At 46.4% G+C, this 15,350-nt stretch overlaps 1 protein-coding gene across 3 annotated transcripts in view; it reads right to left on the bottom strand.

The window, feature by feature from the left end:
- Nucleotides 1-410: 410 nt before the first annotated feature.
- The window catches only part of TFIP11 (tuftelin interacting protein 11), a 75,978-nt gene continuing 61,038 nt past the window's right edge, over nt 411-15,350 (bottom strand). For all 3 annotated transcript variants that reach the window (XM_056527676.1, XM_056527675.1, XM_056527677.1), the window contains 4 exons: nt 10,708-10,951; nt 6,691-6,833; nt 3,221-3,386; nt 411-1,351 (listed from right to left, as the gene is read on the bottom strand). In XM_056527676.1, the coding sequence (XP_056383651.1) occupies nt 1,002-1,351; nt 3,221-3,386; nt 6,691-6,833; nt 10,708-10,951 (903 nt within the window). In that variant the 3' untranslated portion in view covers nt 411-1,001. The remainder of the gene's footprint in view (nt 1,352-3,220; nt 3,387-6,690; nt 6,834-10,707; nt 10,952-15,350) is intronic.

Below are 15,350 nucleotides of genomic sequence, written 5' to 3'. Positions count from 1 at the left end.
TATCTGTCGTCATTCTGTCAAAAGAGGGATGCCAACATATACTGTAGCAGGCCCTATTTATTTCAATGGCCCAAACAGCGTCACTTCGTGACTTCGTAATCGCCACCTCCCGCTATTATACACTAATTTGAGGGGACACTGCGTGTATGGGTGTCCCATCAAATTGGTGTATAGGAGCAGTAAGCGGCCGAACTGAGACACTAGGTGATGCCGATGTATACTGTAGCGTACTGCAGCAGGCCACATTCATTTCGATGGCCTATAGGCCATCGAAATGAATGTGGGCTGCTGCAGTACGCTACAGTATACATCGGCGTCACTTTAATTCAGAAACGCAGTATGAACAGGGCCTAAATCCCCTCCACACCCCCCCCCCCCCTAAAACAGAACAAAATATGTAAGAAATGTTGGGGTGAATTTTCTCCCATTTTAGAAGCTATTTAAGTAAAATATGTCCCACAAATTATGCATTTATAAAAAATTATTATTATTATTATTTTTTTTTTACTTTATTAGTGCGACCAATTGTCCATAAAATGTCCGTGCACGCTTGGAGTTGTAGTTTAGCAACAGCTGTAGGCGCACAGGTTGGGAAACTACTGCTTCATATACACGGTCTTGGTCATTAAGCGAAATGCAGTCTCCTTGGAAAAGGTAATGGTTCTATTTAAAGGGGTTTGTCCAGGAACAGAAAATCAGAGCTACCGTAATTTATTCTCCCTTCATAAAACAGCGCCACCCCTGTCCTCAGGTTGTGAGTGGTATTGCAACTCCGTTTCATTGAAGCGAATAGAGGCAAGTTGTAATACCACATGCAACCAGAGGAAGGACAGGGGTGGCACTGTTTTTTTTTTATTTGGGGGGGGGGGAATTAGCTCTTTTTTTTATTCCTGGACAACCCCTTTATAGTGCATGGTAGTAAAATGAATTATTTCCTTCCATAGTCTCTCATTCTGTACAGAATTATATACAATGTCCTGAGAAGCCACGTGGACACGTCTCTACTTGGCCATGTCTATGAGGCTCTGCAGAGAGGTGGGCACCCAGGTCTTCTCCCCCTGCACGTACACCACGCCTCTGTCTATGTAGATGACGATACGGTTGAAGTTGTACAGCTGCTTCCCTTCGTGCCGCTTGCCGATGAGGGGCATGAAGACGATGTTGTGCTCCTCCGCCTTCGACTGGATCAGGTCCTTGAAGTTCATGGGTACTGCGGTGACTCCGATGCCCCTCTGCGCGATGCTCTCCGCATCCCGCCGCTCCTGCATGGCTTCGTACTGGAAGTCTTTTCTTCGCTCCGTCTGGGTCAGGTAGGCGATGCTTTCCCGGGCACCCGGCTGCATGTACGCACCTAGGGGAGGGGAACACAGAACATGGGTTATTTATGTGTGAATAATATAAAACAAGTAAAAATATATTTTAAAAGCGTACCTGTGACTTTAAAAAAAAGTTTTTAAATCGGTCGGGGTCTGAGTGTTCAGACCCCGACCGATCAGGAGAACCTGGACGGCCCCATAGACTAACATTGTAAGTCTGTCCAGGTCATGTGACCAGAAGCTAGGGAGAAAACGCAGACTTCTGACCGCTCAGACCCCAAACTATTAAAACTTTTAAAATAATTCCACAACACTTTAATTCTACCGTTACTCTTTTCAGCATTCACTGCTAGATGTGTTTTTTTCGGAAAAATAAAAATATTTAGAGCCTAGGAGGTCTCCAAACTGTTAACATCCAATTGTTGCAAAACTACAACTCCCAGCATGCCCGGACAGCCAGCGGCTGTCCGGGCATGCTGGAAGTTGTAGTTTTACAACAGCTGGAGGGTCCACAGTTTGGAGACCACTGATATAGATTTTATAGACTTAAGCTGGACATAGGGCTGACAGCTCTCTCTCCCAATCCCCCCCGTACATGTGCACACTCGACTAAGCTGAGCATGTGTTCTCAATGGGGGAGAAAGCGGAAAGCTGCTGGATCCTTCTCTCACTCAACAACTCCTGATGATGTATGGAGCCTAAATATATATATATATATATATATATATATATATATATATATAGTGACCCCCCGACCTATGATGGCCCCGACATACGATCATTTCAACATGCGATGGCCTCTCAGAGGCAGCATCAACATACGATGCTTTTGTATGTCGTGGCCATCGCATAAACGGCTATCGGGCAGAGCAGACTGCTTCAGCTACCGCCGGATAGTCGTTTAAGGTGCCCCGTGTGGTCCGGTGATGATCATTCACCTGTCCCCGCCGCTCCGGACCATCCTCTTCAGGATCCCCTGCATCGCCGTCGCTCTCCGTCGTCATCACATCGCCAAACACGCCGTCCCGTCATCCAATAGGAGCGGTGTGCGTAGCGATGTGATGACGGCGATGAATAGCAACGATTCCGGGCAGCAGAGATGGTCCGGAGCGGCGGGGACACCCCGGGGACGCAGCGACAGCGATGGGCGGCGACATCCAGGGCAGCGGTGACGGTCTGGAGGGACAGGCGAGTATAATGTCCTATACTTTACATTGCACGGATCCCTCAACATACGATGGTTTCAACTAACGATGGTTCATTTGGAACAAATTACCATTGTATGTTGAGGGACCGCTGTATATGTATATGTATATATATATATATATATATATATATATATATATATATATATAAAATCGGCACCCGATTTTTTTGTGATGGAGGCACAAATCGTACTTAAAAGTGAAGAATCAATATGGGGAGCGACCTGTGCAAACGCTACTCAGTTTTGATGAATACCACTATACAGTTTTGATGAATCTCCCCCCATGTGTGACTGTGCATATCTTCAAAAGCTGTCAACAGAATACTCATTTTGACCTCAGCTATTTTTTCAGAGCTCCCCCTCCCCCCCCCCCCATACACATGCACTCTCTGTTCAGCTGAGAGTGCATATGTTTTAATATGCAGCCAAACTCCTCTGGTGGTGGGTTCTCTCTAAGAAGAACAACATCGGCTAGGGGAGATTCTGTACACCACATAGATGTTAGACAACGGGCACGTCCGGGCATGCTGGGGGCTGTAGTTTTGCAACAGCTGGAGTCACCCTGGTTGAAACTGAGTCGCATTGGAAACACTGCTGTAGATTCTGCAGTTTGGCTTTGTCCTAGGCCTGGACGGAAGCCCAATAAGGTCCTAGAGTAAAGCTATTGGGGCTCCTGCACAAAGCCTTTGGTACTTACCGACATTAGAGGAAACGGCTCTGTTCATTATGTCCAACGCTTCATTGAACCGGTCCTTGATTCCAGGATGGGCTAAAATCTGGTCAGAGAACATGGACTTCCAGCCCAGATACCACTTTGTTATCTCCTCATAGTTGGGATTATTGCTGAGCCAGGAGCATAAAACCTGCGGCGAAGAACAATAGTTAAAAAAAACAACAACAAAAAAACAGCAATCTAAACCTGTATTCACATATGTAAAGCTGGGTGTATACAGTGCAGTAACCAATGCATTAGCCTTTCCATTTTTAAAGAAGCACTCCAGATTTTTTGTGCCTATATCATGCACACTCACCATCATTAGTCCAACAGCGCCGATGAATTTATTTGTTTCATCACTGTAACTGGGTCATGTGACCACCAACCTGATCTACAGAAAATCACGGTGCTTAAAGGGGTTGTCCAGTATTGGAAAAACGCTGCTTGTTTTGCAAAAACAGTGCCACTTCTGTCCACAGGTTGTGTGTGGTACTGCAGCTCAGTCCCATTCACTTCAATGGAGCTCTGCCGTAATACCACAGCACAACCTGCGGACAGTAGTGGCGCTGTTATTTTGCAAAGAAAAGGAAAAAAAAAAAAAAGAGGCAAGGTTTTCTATTACTGGACAACCCCGTCAATGTGTAAGCTTGGCCAGGAGGACATAATCACCTATTAGACTGTCCTGGTAGTTCCCAGACCCCTCTTCATTCAGATCTGTATTCTGCTGCTTGTAATGCACCGCCCCTCTAGCTCTATCTATATACTGCTGCTGCTATCTTTATGGGATCATGATATATAGTAGTTATAGACCTCACTTCCAGCTCTATCTGTATAGTGCTGCTGCTATATCTATGGGATCAGGATATATAGTAGTTATACACCTCACTTCCAATGCTGCTATGTCTATGGGATCACTATACACCTCTCGAGGCTGTGTTCACACATTGCATTTTTGCCTGTTTTGTTTCTGTGTTTGCCGGGACTTTCCCAAAATCACTACAAAAAATGGTGCTAATTACAGAAATTGAGCACAGTTTTAGGTCCGGTTGTAAAAGCGCATACGGCGCAAAAATGAGCCGACCGGACCGAACGTTTCACTCCGGTCGGCTCATTGAAATGAATGACATACGGGAGCGCATACGAAGGCATCCGGGAGCGCGAGGTTTTAGCTCCCCCCTGCCGTATGCGCTCCCGTATGGGAGAAAACGTAGTGTGAACCCACCCTAAGGCTGCATTCACACCACGTTTTTGCAATACAGTTCCCATATAAGGTTTTGGATGAAAAACGGACTCCTCAAAACCTGACTAAACTGTATCAAAACGTGTGTACAAATTTCAACCCGTATACGGTTAAAAAATGTATACTGTTTGAAAAATGGTGTCTGGTTGCATCCGTTTTTTTAAGAAACAAACATATATGTTTTTAACTTTTCACTCCATTTTGAATAAAGTTTCACTTGTTTGATTTAAATTCCAAGAAAAAAAACTGTGCAAAGTCAAAAACCGAATGGTGAAAACCGGATGGAACTGTACACACATACGGTTTTGTACGGTTTCCATTGACTCCCATGTTAAAAAAAAACGTATACGGTTTAATACGATTTTCCACCCGGACCAAAAAACGTGGTAGTCTACGGTTTTGGGTACGGGTAAAAAAAAAAACGGACAAAACCGTACAAGACGCAAAACGGACTAAACTGGATGATGCGTTTGACATACGGTTTATGTTAAGTCAATGCATACGGTTTTCTATACGGTTCCGTACGGTTTTAACTTGAAACCATATACGGGAACTGTAAAGCAAAAATGTGGTGTGCATGCACCCAAAAAATTTGGCAAAATGGCAACATGTAAACACAGCCAAAAAAACTTCAATTGTCATTATAGGTTAAATCACTTTCTCCTTGTGGTAATCCTAAAAAAAAACAAAAAAAAAACACATAACTGCACGTAGTGTGAACTGACACCAAGCAGTTTAGGCTTCTGGTTATTGGAGTCTAACCAGAGGATGTTTCATTAGGTGAATTGCAGTCTTTACCCTCCAGCCCCCCTCTCTCTCTGCAAAGCCAGAAGGGGTCTGGAGGGTAGTGGCTGCAATGTGGGCAGGATGAGAAAATAATTTGGAATTAGTATGGCTGTAAACTCACGCGCCTGCCACATCAGCTACAACTGGTAAGCACAAGGCATACACAAGAACCTCTATATTCTCTAATAGCAGCGTATGCTGCACTATATAAGCAAAAAAAAAAAAAAAAAATTATAAATAAAACAGCCATTGGCTGTCCAGGGCATGCTGGGAGTCGTAGTTTTGCAACAGCTGGAGGCACCATGGTTGGGAAACACTGGCATACAGTGATCCCTCAACTTACAATGGCCTCAACATACAATAGTTTCAACATACAATGGTCTTTTCTGGACCATTGTAAGTTGAAACCAGACTCCACATACAATGCTACAGACAGTCCAGATCTGCGAGACATGTCAATGGCCGGAGGAACTGACCAATCAGAATGGGCATTCACTGGTAAAACACCTGTATTACTGAAGTGTATGCACTGACTGGTGTCTGGTAGCGCCCCCTACAGTACAGGGAGGTATTACATGTTCTGTACTCTTTACCTGTATTACTGAAGTGTATGCACTGACTGGTGTCTGGTAGCGCCCCCTACAGTACAGGGAGGTATTACATGTTCTGTATTACTCTTTACCTGTATTACTGAAGTGTATGCACTGACTGGTGTCTGGTAGCGCCCCCTACAGTACAGGGAGGTATTACATGTTCTGTACTCTTTACCTGTATTACTGAAGTGTATGCACTGACTGGTGTCTGATAGCGCCCCCTACAGTACAGGGAGGTATTACATGTTCTGTACTCTCTACCTGTCCCAGGGTTACCTGCTCCTTTGGACACCAGGTGAGGACGGCTCCATGTTACATTTTTATCTGTCCTCTACATAGACCAGTGTTTCCCAAGCAGGGTGCCCCCAGCTGTTGCAAAACTACACCTCCCAGCATGCCCGGACAGCCTTTGGCTGTCCGGGCATGCTGGGAGTTGTAGTTTTGCAACAGCTGGAGGCTCCCTGCTTGGGAAACACTGACATAGACAGTGATTTACAGCTCCCAGCAGATCTTTATTACTTTTATATGTAAGGATTTGCTTTATCTATATTAATTATATACTTATTTTTCTTTAATTCTCACTTTTTCCTATTTTTGGATGACATTTGGGGCCTTTAGAACCAATTACCAGGTTTCCATAGAGTTCTGGTCTCAACATACAATGGTTTCAACATACAATGGTCGTCCTGGAACCAATTAATATTGTAACTTGAGGGACCACTGTATAGTGTTAATACAGAACATATGGTGCATTTCAGCATTTGCCCCATTTACTGCATGCGTCGGCACCTTTGAAGTACATCCAGACATATATATATATATAATCCACTTACCTGGAGCCATTTTGGAAAGAAATGTTTCTCCAGGAGTCCTACCAGGCTCGACAGCGAGATCATCCCCTCCCAGTCCATCACCCAGTGGAACACGTCCATGTGCTGCTGGTGCGGATTAATGACAAATTCTCCGAGACACATACCTGCGAGAGAGGGAACGACAGCGACATTAGTTTACGAAGGTTCAACAAGCAATCCGATCGCATCTTCCCTTTATAGTCAGACAGCCCCTTTACTCTATTCCTAATGTGGACATTTTATGTTAAAGGGGTACTCCGGAAAAAAATATGTTTTTAAAGCCAACTGGTGCCAGAAAGTTAAACAGATTTGTAAATTACTTCTATTAAAAAATCTTAAAGGGGAATTCCAGGAAAAATTTTTTTTTTTTTTTAGATCAACTGGCTCCAGAAAGTTATACAGATTTGTAAATTACTGCTAAAAAAAAAATCTTAATCCTTGCAATAGTTATCAGCTGCTGAAGTTGAGTTGTCCTTTCGTGTCTGACAACAGTGCTCTCTGCTGACACCTGTGTCTTTCACAGGAACTCTCCGGAGAATAAGAGGTTTGCTATGGGGATTTTCTCCTAGTCTGGACAGCTCCCGAGACAGGTGTCATCAGAGAGCAATTAGACAGAAAAGAACAACTCAACTTCAGTAGCTGATAATTACTGGAAGGATTAAGATTTTTTAATAGAAGTCATTTACAAATCTGTTCAAAGGGGTACTCCGGTGGAATTATTATTTTTTTTTTTTTTATCAACTGGTGCCAGAAAGTTAAACAGATTTGTAAATGACTTCTATTAAAAAAATCTTAATCCTTCCAGTACTTATTAGCTGCTGAATACTACAGAGAAAAAATTATTTTCTTTTTTAAACACAGTGCTCTCTGCTGACATCTCTGTACATTTTAAGAACTGTCCAGTGTAGGAGAAAATCTCCATAGCAAACATATGCTGCTCTGGACAGTTCCTAAAATGGACAGAGATGTCAGCAGAGAGCACTGTGCAGCTGCTAATAAGTACTGGAAGGATTAAGAATTTTTAATAGAAATAATTTACAACGGCTGTCCGGGCATGCTGGGAGTTGTAGGTTTGCAACAGCTGGAGGCACACAGGTTGGGAAACACTGCTTTAGTAGATGGAATACAGATGGTCCTTCTTGTGATATTGATATGGCAAGAAAAATTGGATCTTTTGCTCAGCGCTTCCACTAGTTAAAGGGGTACTACGCCAGAAAAACATCTAGGATGTGTAATCGCGGGGATCCCGCCGCTAGGAACCCCTGTGATCTCCGCTGCGGCACCCCAGTCATCCGGTGTACAGAGCGAACTTCGCTCCATGCCGGATGACTGGTGACTACTGCTGCCACGTGATGGCTACCTACAAGCCCTCACGCCCCTGCCCATAGGCACGACTGGAGGGGGCGTGGTGTGACATCAGGAACACGGAAGCTCCAAGCTTCCGGACACCACCCCTGCCAGCCCGGAGATCATGGGTTGTTGTATATACTCTCCTCACACCACGATAAGGGTTAAAACTAATAAGAACATTGATTGTTGAAGGCAGGCAGGCTGACCTCTGCTGTCCATTTTAGGAACTGTCCAGAGCAGCATATGTTTGCTATGGGGATTTTCTCCTGCTCTGGACAGTTCCTAAAGTGGACAGCAGAGGTCAGCAGAGAGCACTGTGGGCATGACAGAAGAGAAATCTAAAAAGAAAAGCATTTCTTCTGTAGTATACAGCCCCTAAAAAGTACTGGAAGGATTAAGATATTTTAATAGAAGTAATTTACAAATCTGTTTAACTTTCTGGCACCAGTTGATTTAAAAAAAAAAAAAAAAAAATTCCATGGGAGTACCCCTTTAAATAATGATATAAAGAAAATAAGACCACAGAGGATCTGTATACAGCACTACGTAAAGGATTTCAGGCTCGCACATGGTCATATGACCATGCCTGATGAAGGGTCCAGTGCGGACCACACAGTGTTGCTCCGCTTGTTTTTCTTCCTTTCACGCTTCTTGTGATATTGGGAATTTGCAGGGGAAAAATACTGTATGAAACACAGTGCTAAACCAGCTGTACAGACAATAGGGGTCCCAGACAGACCCCTATTGATCAGCTGATTGATAGGACTGTGGCATATGGTGTACTATTAGTAGTGGTAGAGTAAGGTATTGCAGTTAAAGGGGTACTCCAGTGGGAAATTATTTTTTTAAATGAACTGGTGCCAGAAAGTTAAAGGGGTATTCCAGGCAAAACCTTTTTATATATATATAGACTGGCTCCAGAAAGTTAAACAGATTTGTAAATTACTTCTTAATCCTTCCAATAGTTATTAGCTTCTGAAGTTTTCTGTCTAACTGCTCAATGATGATGTCACGTCCCGGGAGCTGTGCATGATGGGAGAATATCCCCATAGGAGCTGCACAGCTCCCAGGAAGTGAGTCATCAGAGAGCCGTTAGACAGAAAACAACAACTCAACTTCAGAAGCTAATAACTATTGGAAGGATTAAGATTTTTTAATAGAAGTAATTTACAAATCTATTTAACTTTCCGGAGCCAGTTGATATATAAAAAAAAAGTTTTGGCCTGGAATACCCCTTTAAAGGGGTACTCCGCCCCTGGCATCTTATCCCCTACCCAAAGGATAGTGGATAAGATGTTAGATCGCCGCGGTCCCGCTGCTGGGGAGCCCAGGGGATCGCCACTGCGGCACCCCTCCATCATTACTGCACAGAGCGAGTTCGCTCTGTGCGTAATGACGGGTGATACAGGGGCCGGAGCAGAGTGACGTCACGGCTCTGCCCCTCATGACATCACGGCCCGTCCCCTTAATGCAAGTCTATGGCAGGGGGCGTGACGACCGCCACGCCCCCTCCCATAGACTTGTATTGACGGGGGCGGGCCGTGATGTCAGGAGGGGCGGAGCCGTGACGTAACGATGCTCCGGCCCCTGTATTGCCCGTCATTACATGCAGAGCGATCCCCGGCGTCCCCAGCAGCGGGACCCCGGCGATCTGACATCTTATCCCCTATCCTTTGGATAGGGGATAAGATGTCTAGGGGCGGAGTACCCCTTTAAACAGATTTGTAAATTACTTCTATTAAAAAAGCTTTACACCCTTCCAATAATTTTTAGCAGCTGTATGGTACAGAGGAAATTCTTTTCTTTTTGAATTTCTTTTTCGCCTTGTCCACCGTGCTCTCTGCTGACACCTGATGCCCGTATCAGGAACTGTCCAGAGCTGCTGCTCTGGACAGTTCCTGACACGGACAGAGGTGTCAGCAGAGAGCACTGTGGACAAGACAAAAAAGAAATTCGAAAGAAAAGAATTTCCTCTGTAGCATACAGCTGCTAAAAAGTACTGGAAGGATAAAGATGTTTTTTAATAGAAGTCATTTACAAATCTGTTTAACTTTCTAGCACCAGTTGATTTAAAAAAAGAAAAAAAAATGTTTTCCACCGGAGTACCCCTTTAAAGTGAATGGTTAGTTTCGGACGGTGTTTCCTGAGTTGTAGTCACAGGCATCATTGACTATGTGAAGGAGTACTGTAGTGTATGACAATTTATCCCTTTGGATAAGTGTCTGATGGCGTGTATCTCTGGCTCTCCCATACCCGTTGACCACCACTTCGTGCGGGGGTTCAAAGTCTCCTTGCAGGGAGCGGAGACCGGTTAGGGGGTTAATAGTCCCACAATCCAGAACCCATCCAGAAGTAGTCATTGAGAACTTGTTACATGTAAGACACCACTTATCTGGGCTTTAAAGGGGTTATTCAGGAATCAAAAAACAGAGCTAATTTCTTTCAAAAACAGCTCCACGTCTGTCTCCAGGTTGGGCGTGGTATTACAACTTGGCTCCATTCACTTCAATGGAAAGGAGCTGCAGTACCACACCCAACCTGGAGACTGTCAGGGAGCGTTTTGTGAAAGAAATTAGCTCTGCTTTTCGATTCCTTGATAACTCCATTTAAAAATTAAAAGTCTATTAGATGTGTTGCACATTATCTTACCCAATTTGGGTGCAATATTTTTCACCATGAAGGCTTCCCACGATCCGGGGGTAAAGACATCTCTCCAGGGCTGCAGGATGAGCTTGGCAGAGGTGTCGCTGGGGTGCCACTTCTGAAGGGCATTGGCCAGCTTGTTTCTGATGGGAGAGAACAGCGGCTCTAGACGAGACTGCATTAATGGCAGCCAGGGGTGAATCCATGAGTGTATGGGTACAGTGTCTGTAAGGGGGTTCCAGTTTTCAACCTAAATACCAGAAAGAGAAAATCATACAGTGATTTAACAGAAGTAATAATAATTGTATGCAATGGAGCACAAAGCAGTAAAAGATTTTTTTAATCAAGACTTAAGAATTTGCTTCATTTTTCAGATACATATAAGAGAAAAACAATATGAAGCTGGAAGAGTTAATTCCATTTTAATTGGAATGGACACTGCAGAAACTTCAGTACCCTCTATTCTTAAACTGTCCGTCATTTATAAAAAAGGAAAAAAATCAGTTGGGGAGTTGTAGTTTTGCAACAGCTGGAGGCACCTATACGCTATGCCTAATCTATGAGACCATATTGGCCATTTACTGCATCATAAATCCAGCATACTCTACCAATATATTTCTATAAATAAATAAATACACATATATATATACATACATACACACACACACATATACACACACACACACAGTCATGGCCGTAAGAAAGTTATGTATTTCTCACAGAAAAGGATTGCAGTAACACATGTTTTGCTATACACATGTTTATTCACTTTGTGTGTATTGGAAATAAACCAAAAAAAGGAGGAAAAAAGGAGATTTTTGTTTACTTACCGTAAAATCTCTTTCTCGAAGGATCCATTGGGGTCCGAGGACCAGAAGAAAAAAAACATAACTGAACACACCCTCGGACAGAGAACCAAAGGAAATCCCAAAAAGGGCGGGAGCTGTGTCCCTCAATGGATCCTTTGAGAAAGAGTCAGGAAGACGGCCGATCCACTGCCACCTGCAACACTTTACGACCCAAACTAGCATCAGCTCATGCGAAAGTATGGACTCGGTAAAACCTCGAGAAAGTGTGCAAAGACGACCAGGTAGCCGCCTTGCAAATCTACGAGGCCGAGGCTCTATTCTGGAGAGCCCAAGATGCCCCAACAGAACGGGTAGAATGAGTCACAACCCTGAAAGGAGGAATCTTCCCCTTACAGCGATAGGCTTCCGAAATGGCAGACCGAATCCACCTAGAAATGGTGGCCTTGGAAGCAGGTTGTCCCTTGCAATGACCTTCCGAGAGGACGAAAAAGGAATCACACTGACGAAACGAAGAAGTGATGGAGAGATAAGACCGAACAGCCCAAACTACATCCAGCTTGTGTAGTAAGCGCTCCCTAGGATGAGAAGGAGCAGGACAAAAGGACGGGAGGACAATGTCCTCATTGAGATGAAAGGCCAAAACCACCTTAGGCAAAAAGGAAGGATCTGGCCGGAAAACAACCTTGTCCTGGTGGATCATCAGAAACGGAGATCGGCAGGAAAGAGCTGCCAATTCAGACACCCTCCGGATGGAGGTGATAGCAACAAGAAACGCCACCTTCCAAGAAAGGAGGCGGAGAGACACCTCTAAGGGGCTCAAATGGAGCACCCTGAAGGGCACTCAGAACCAAATTCAAGTCCCAAGGGGGAGAGGGTGACCGATAAGGAGGAACAGCGTGCGCCACTCCTTGAAGGAAGGTCAGGACATGAGAATTAGAAGCCAGGGGCCGCTGGAAAAGAACAGCAAGGGCCGAAACCTGACCTTTAAGTGAACTGAGAGACAACCCCAGTTCCAACCCCGACTGCAAGAAGGAGAGAAGACGGGGAACCGAGAAGGTTACCGGGGAGAAGTCCTGAGCTTCACACCAACGAAAATAAGACCGCCAAGTGCGGTGGTAAATTCTTGCGGAGGAGGGCTTACGAGCCTTGAGCATGGTGCGAATGACTTGGGAATAGAACCCGCTGGCCCTCAAGACTGCGACCTCAACCGCCATGCCTTCAAATGCAGCGACTGTAAATTGGGTTGGCAAAGAGGACCCTGAGAGAGCAGGTCCGGACGGAGCGGAAGGCGCAGTGGAGCGTCGTCCAGGAGCCTGACTATGTCGGCGTACCACGACCTTCGGGGCCAATCTGGAGCTACCAGAATGGCGGGGACGTCCTCTGCTTTGAGCTTCCTCAGCACCCTGGGAAGGAGCGGAAGGGGAGGGAACAGATAGGGTAGGGCAAACCCAGCCCAAGGAATCACTAGGGCGTCCACGGCCAGAGCCTGAGGGTCCCGGAACTTGGACACAAAAGGAAGGATCTTCCGATTGTGCCGTGACGCGAAGAGGTCCATGTCCGGAATGCCCCAGAGGTCACAGAGTTGCGCGAAGACCTCTGGATGTAGAGACCACTCGCCGGGGTCGGGTGAGGACTGACTGAGGAAGTCCGCTTCCCAGTTGAGCACTCCCGGAATGTGAATCGCCGAAATGGCTGGAACCTTGCTTTCCGCCCAGGTGAGAATTTTGGTCACCTCGGCCATGGCTGCCGAGCTGCGAGTGCCACCCTGTCGATTTATGTATGCCACGGCCGTGGCGCTGTCCGACCGGACGCGGACAGGATGGGACTGAAGACAGGACTTCCAATGAAGAAGACAAAGAAGAATCGCCCGTAATTCCAATATGTTTATCGGAAGAAGGGTCTCTCGGGAAGACCAGAGTCCCTGAACCGTCCAATCCCTGAACACGCCGCCCCAACCCGACAGGCTGGCATCCGTTGTAACTACCTGCCAGTAAAGGGGAAGAAATGACCGCCCTTGGAGAAGAAGGGGGGAGCGGAGCCACCAGAGCAGAGACTGACGGACACTGCGAGGGAGAACAATCTGACGATCGAGGGACGGAGGAGACCTGTTCCATCAAGAGAGAGAATCGCCAGTTGAAGGGGCGGTAATGAAACTGGGCAAAAGGTACGGCCTCCATAGTTGCCACCATCCGACCCAGGACTTCCATACAAGTGCGGATGGGGACTGAGACCTGGGTCCGAAGGGAGCGGACCCCCGACAGAAGTGCCAGACGTTTGTCCGGCGGGAGACAAATTCGGGCAGAATCGAAGTGCCAGGAAGGTTAGAGACTGGGTAGGACGGAGGACTGACTTGTCTCGGTTGACCATCCACCCGAGGCGATCCAGAGTGTGGAGAGTGACGTCCAGATTCTCCAGAGTCTGGGTTCTGGTTGGAGCTTTGATGAGAAGGTCATCCAGGTAGGGTATCACGAGACTCCCCTCGACCGTAACAGGCCCATCACTGGCGCAAGGATCTTTGTAAAGACCAGAGGAGCCGTGGCTATACCAAAGGGGAGGGCTACGAATTGAAAATGCCCCTCCGGAACCGCAAAGCAGAGGTACCGATGATGGCCTGGAAATATTGGCACATGGAGGTAGGCATCCTTGATGTCCACCGAGGAAAGGAACTTCGCTTGTTCCAGGGATGCCACCACCGAACGGAGAGATTCCATTCGGAAGTGGCGGATAAGAAGATGATGGTTGAGACGCTTGAGGTCTAGGATTGGTCGCACCGAACTGTCCTTCTAGGGAACCACAAAAAGATTGGAATAGAAACCCTGAAACTGTTCCCCTGGCGGAACGGGAACAATAACCCCCTGGAGAAGCAGAGACTGAAAAAAACGATCCCTGGGAAGGGAGGCGAATTTGATCCGGTAACCGTTGGACACCACGTCCCTGACCCAAGAGTCCTGAATGTGTGAGGTCCAGATGTCTCGAAAAAGTAAGAGACGACCTCCCACCCGAGAAGAAACTGCGGGTGGGGGCCTCACTTCATGCAGAAGTGGGTTTGCGGTTGCCTGTTTGGGCGCAAAACGGCCGGACCGGTTGGAGACCGACTTCCAAGACGGGCGTGCCCGGAATGAAGGAGCCTTCTTGTCCCACGAGGGCGCCTGCCCGGACCCTTTGCTGGAGTCAGAGGTCCGAAAGGACCGAAAGGAAAAGGACTTCCTTTGGGAAGTAGGGCGAGCCTTATTTTGAGGTAACAAGGAACTCCCGTTGCCTCAGAGATAATCTCATCAAGGCTTTTGCCAAAGAGACTGCCACCAGTAAAAGGAAGCTCAGTGAGAGACCTTTTGGAAGCGGCATCCGCATTCCAAGCCTTAAGCCAAATAGAGCGACTGAGAGCCGCTAGGTGACCCACAGCAAAGGCAGAACAACGGGCTGACTGCATGGAAGCTGCGCACAGGAAGTCTTCAGCTTTAGAGCATTGGAGAGCCAGAGCAGATAGATCCTCTGGGGGGGGGATCCCACTAAGATATCCTGATGGAGCTTTTGGCACCACTCCGACAGAGCCTTGGACACCCATGTCGAGGCGGAGATGGGAAGAAGAGAAGAGCCAGCTGCTTCAGAGGCAAACTTCGCTAAGGATTCTACCTTCTTGTCCGTGGGATCCTTGAAGGCAGCAGCATCTGCCAGAGGCAGTGTAGTCGCCTTAGAGATCCGGGAGATTGGTGGATCCATTGAGGGAGGGGAAACCACCTTAGTGACAAAGTCCTTGTCAAATGGATAACGTTCTTGAATCGTCTTGATTCCCGGGAACCTCTTGTCTGGATGTTTCCATGCAGATTCCAGAATGTCGTC

This window comes from Hyla sarda, chromosome 6 (assembly GCF_029499605.1).
Source record: "Hyla sarda isolate aHylSar1 chromosome 6, aHylSar1.hap1, whole genome shotgun sequence".
Lineage (NCBI taxonomy): Eukaryota > Metazoa > Chordata > Amphibia > Anura > Hylidae > Hyla > Hyla sarda.
Note: the sequence above shows the minus strand (reverse complement) of the source record. Positions and strands in the feature narration are given on the sequence as shown.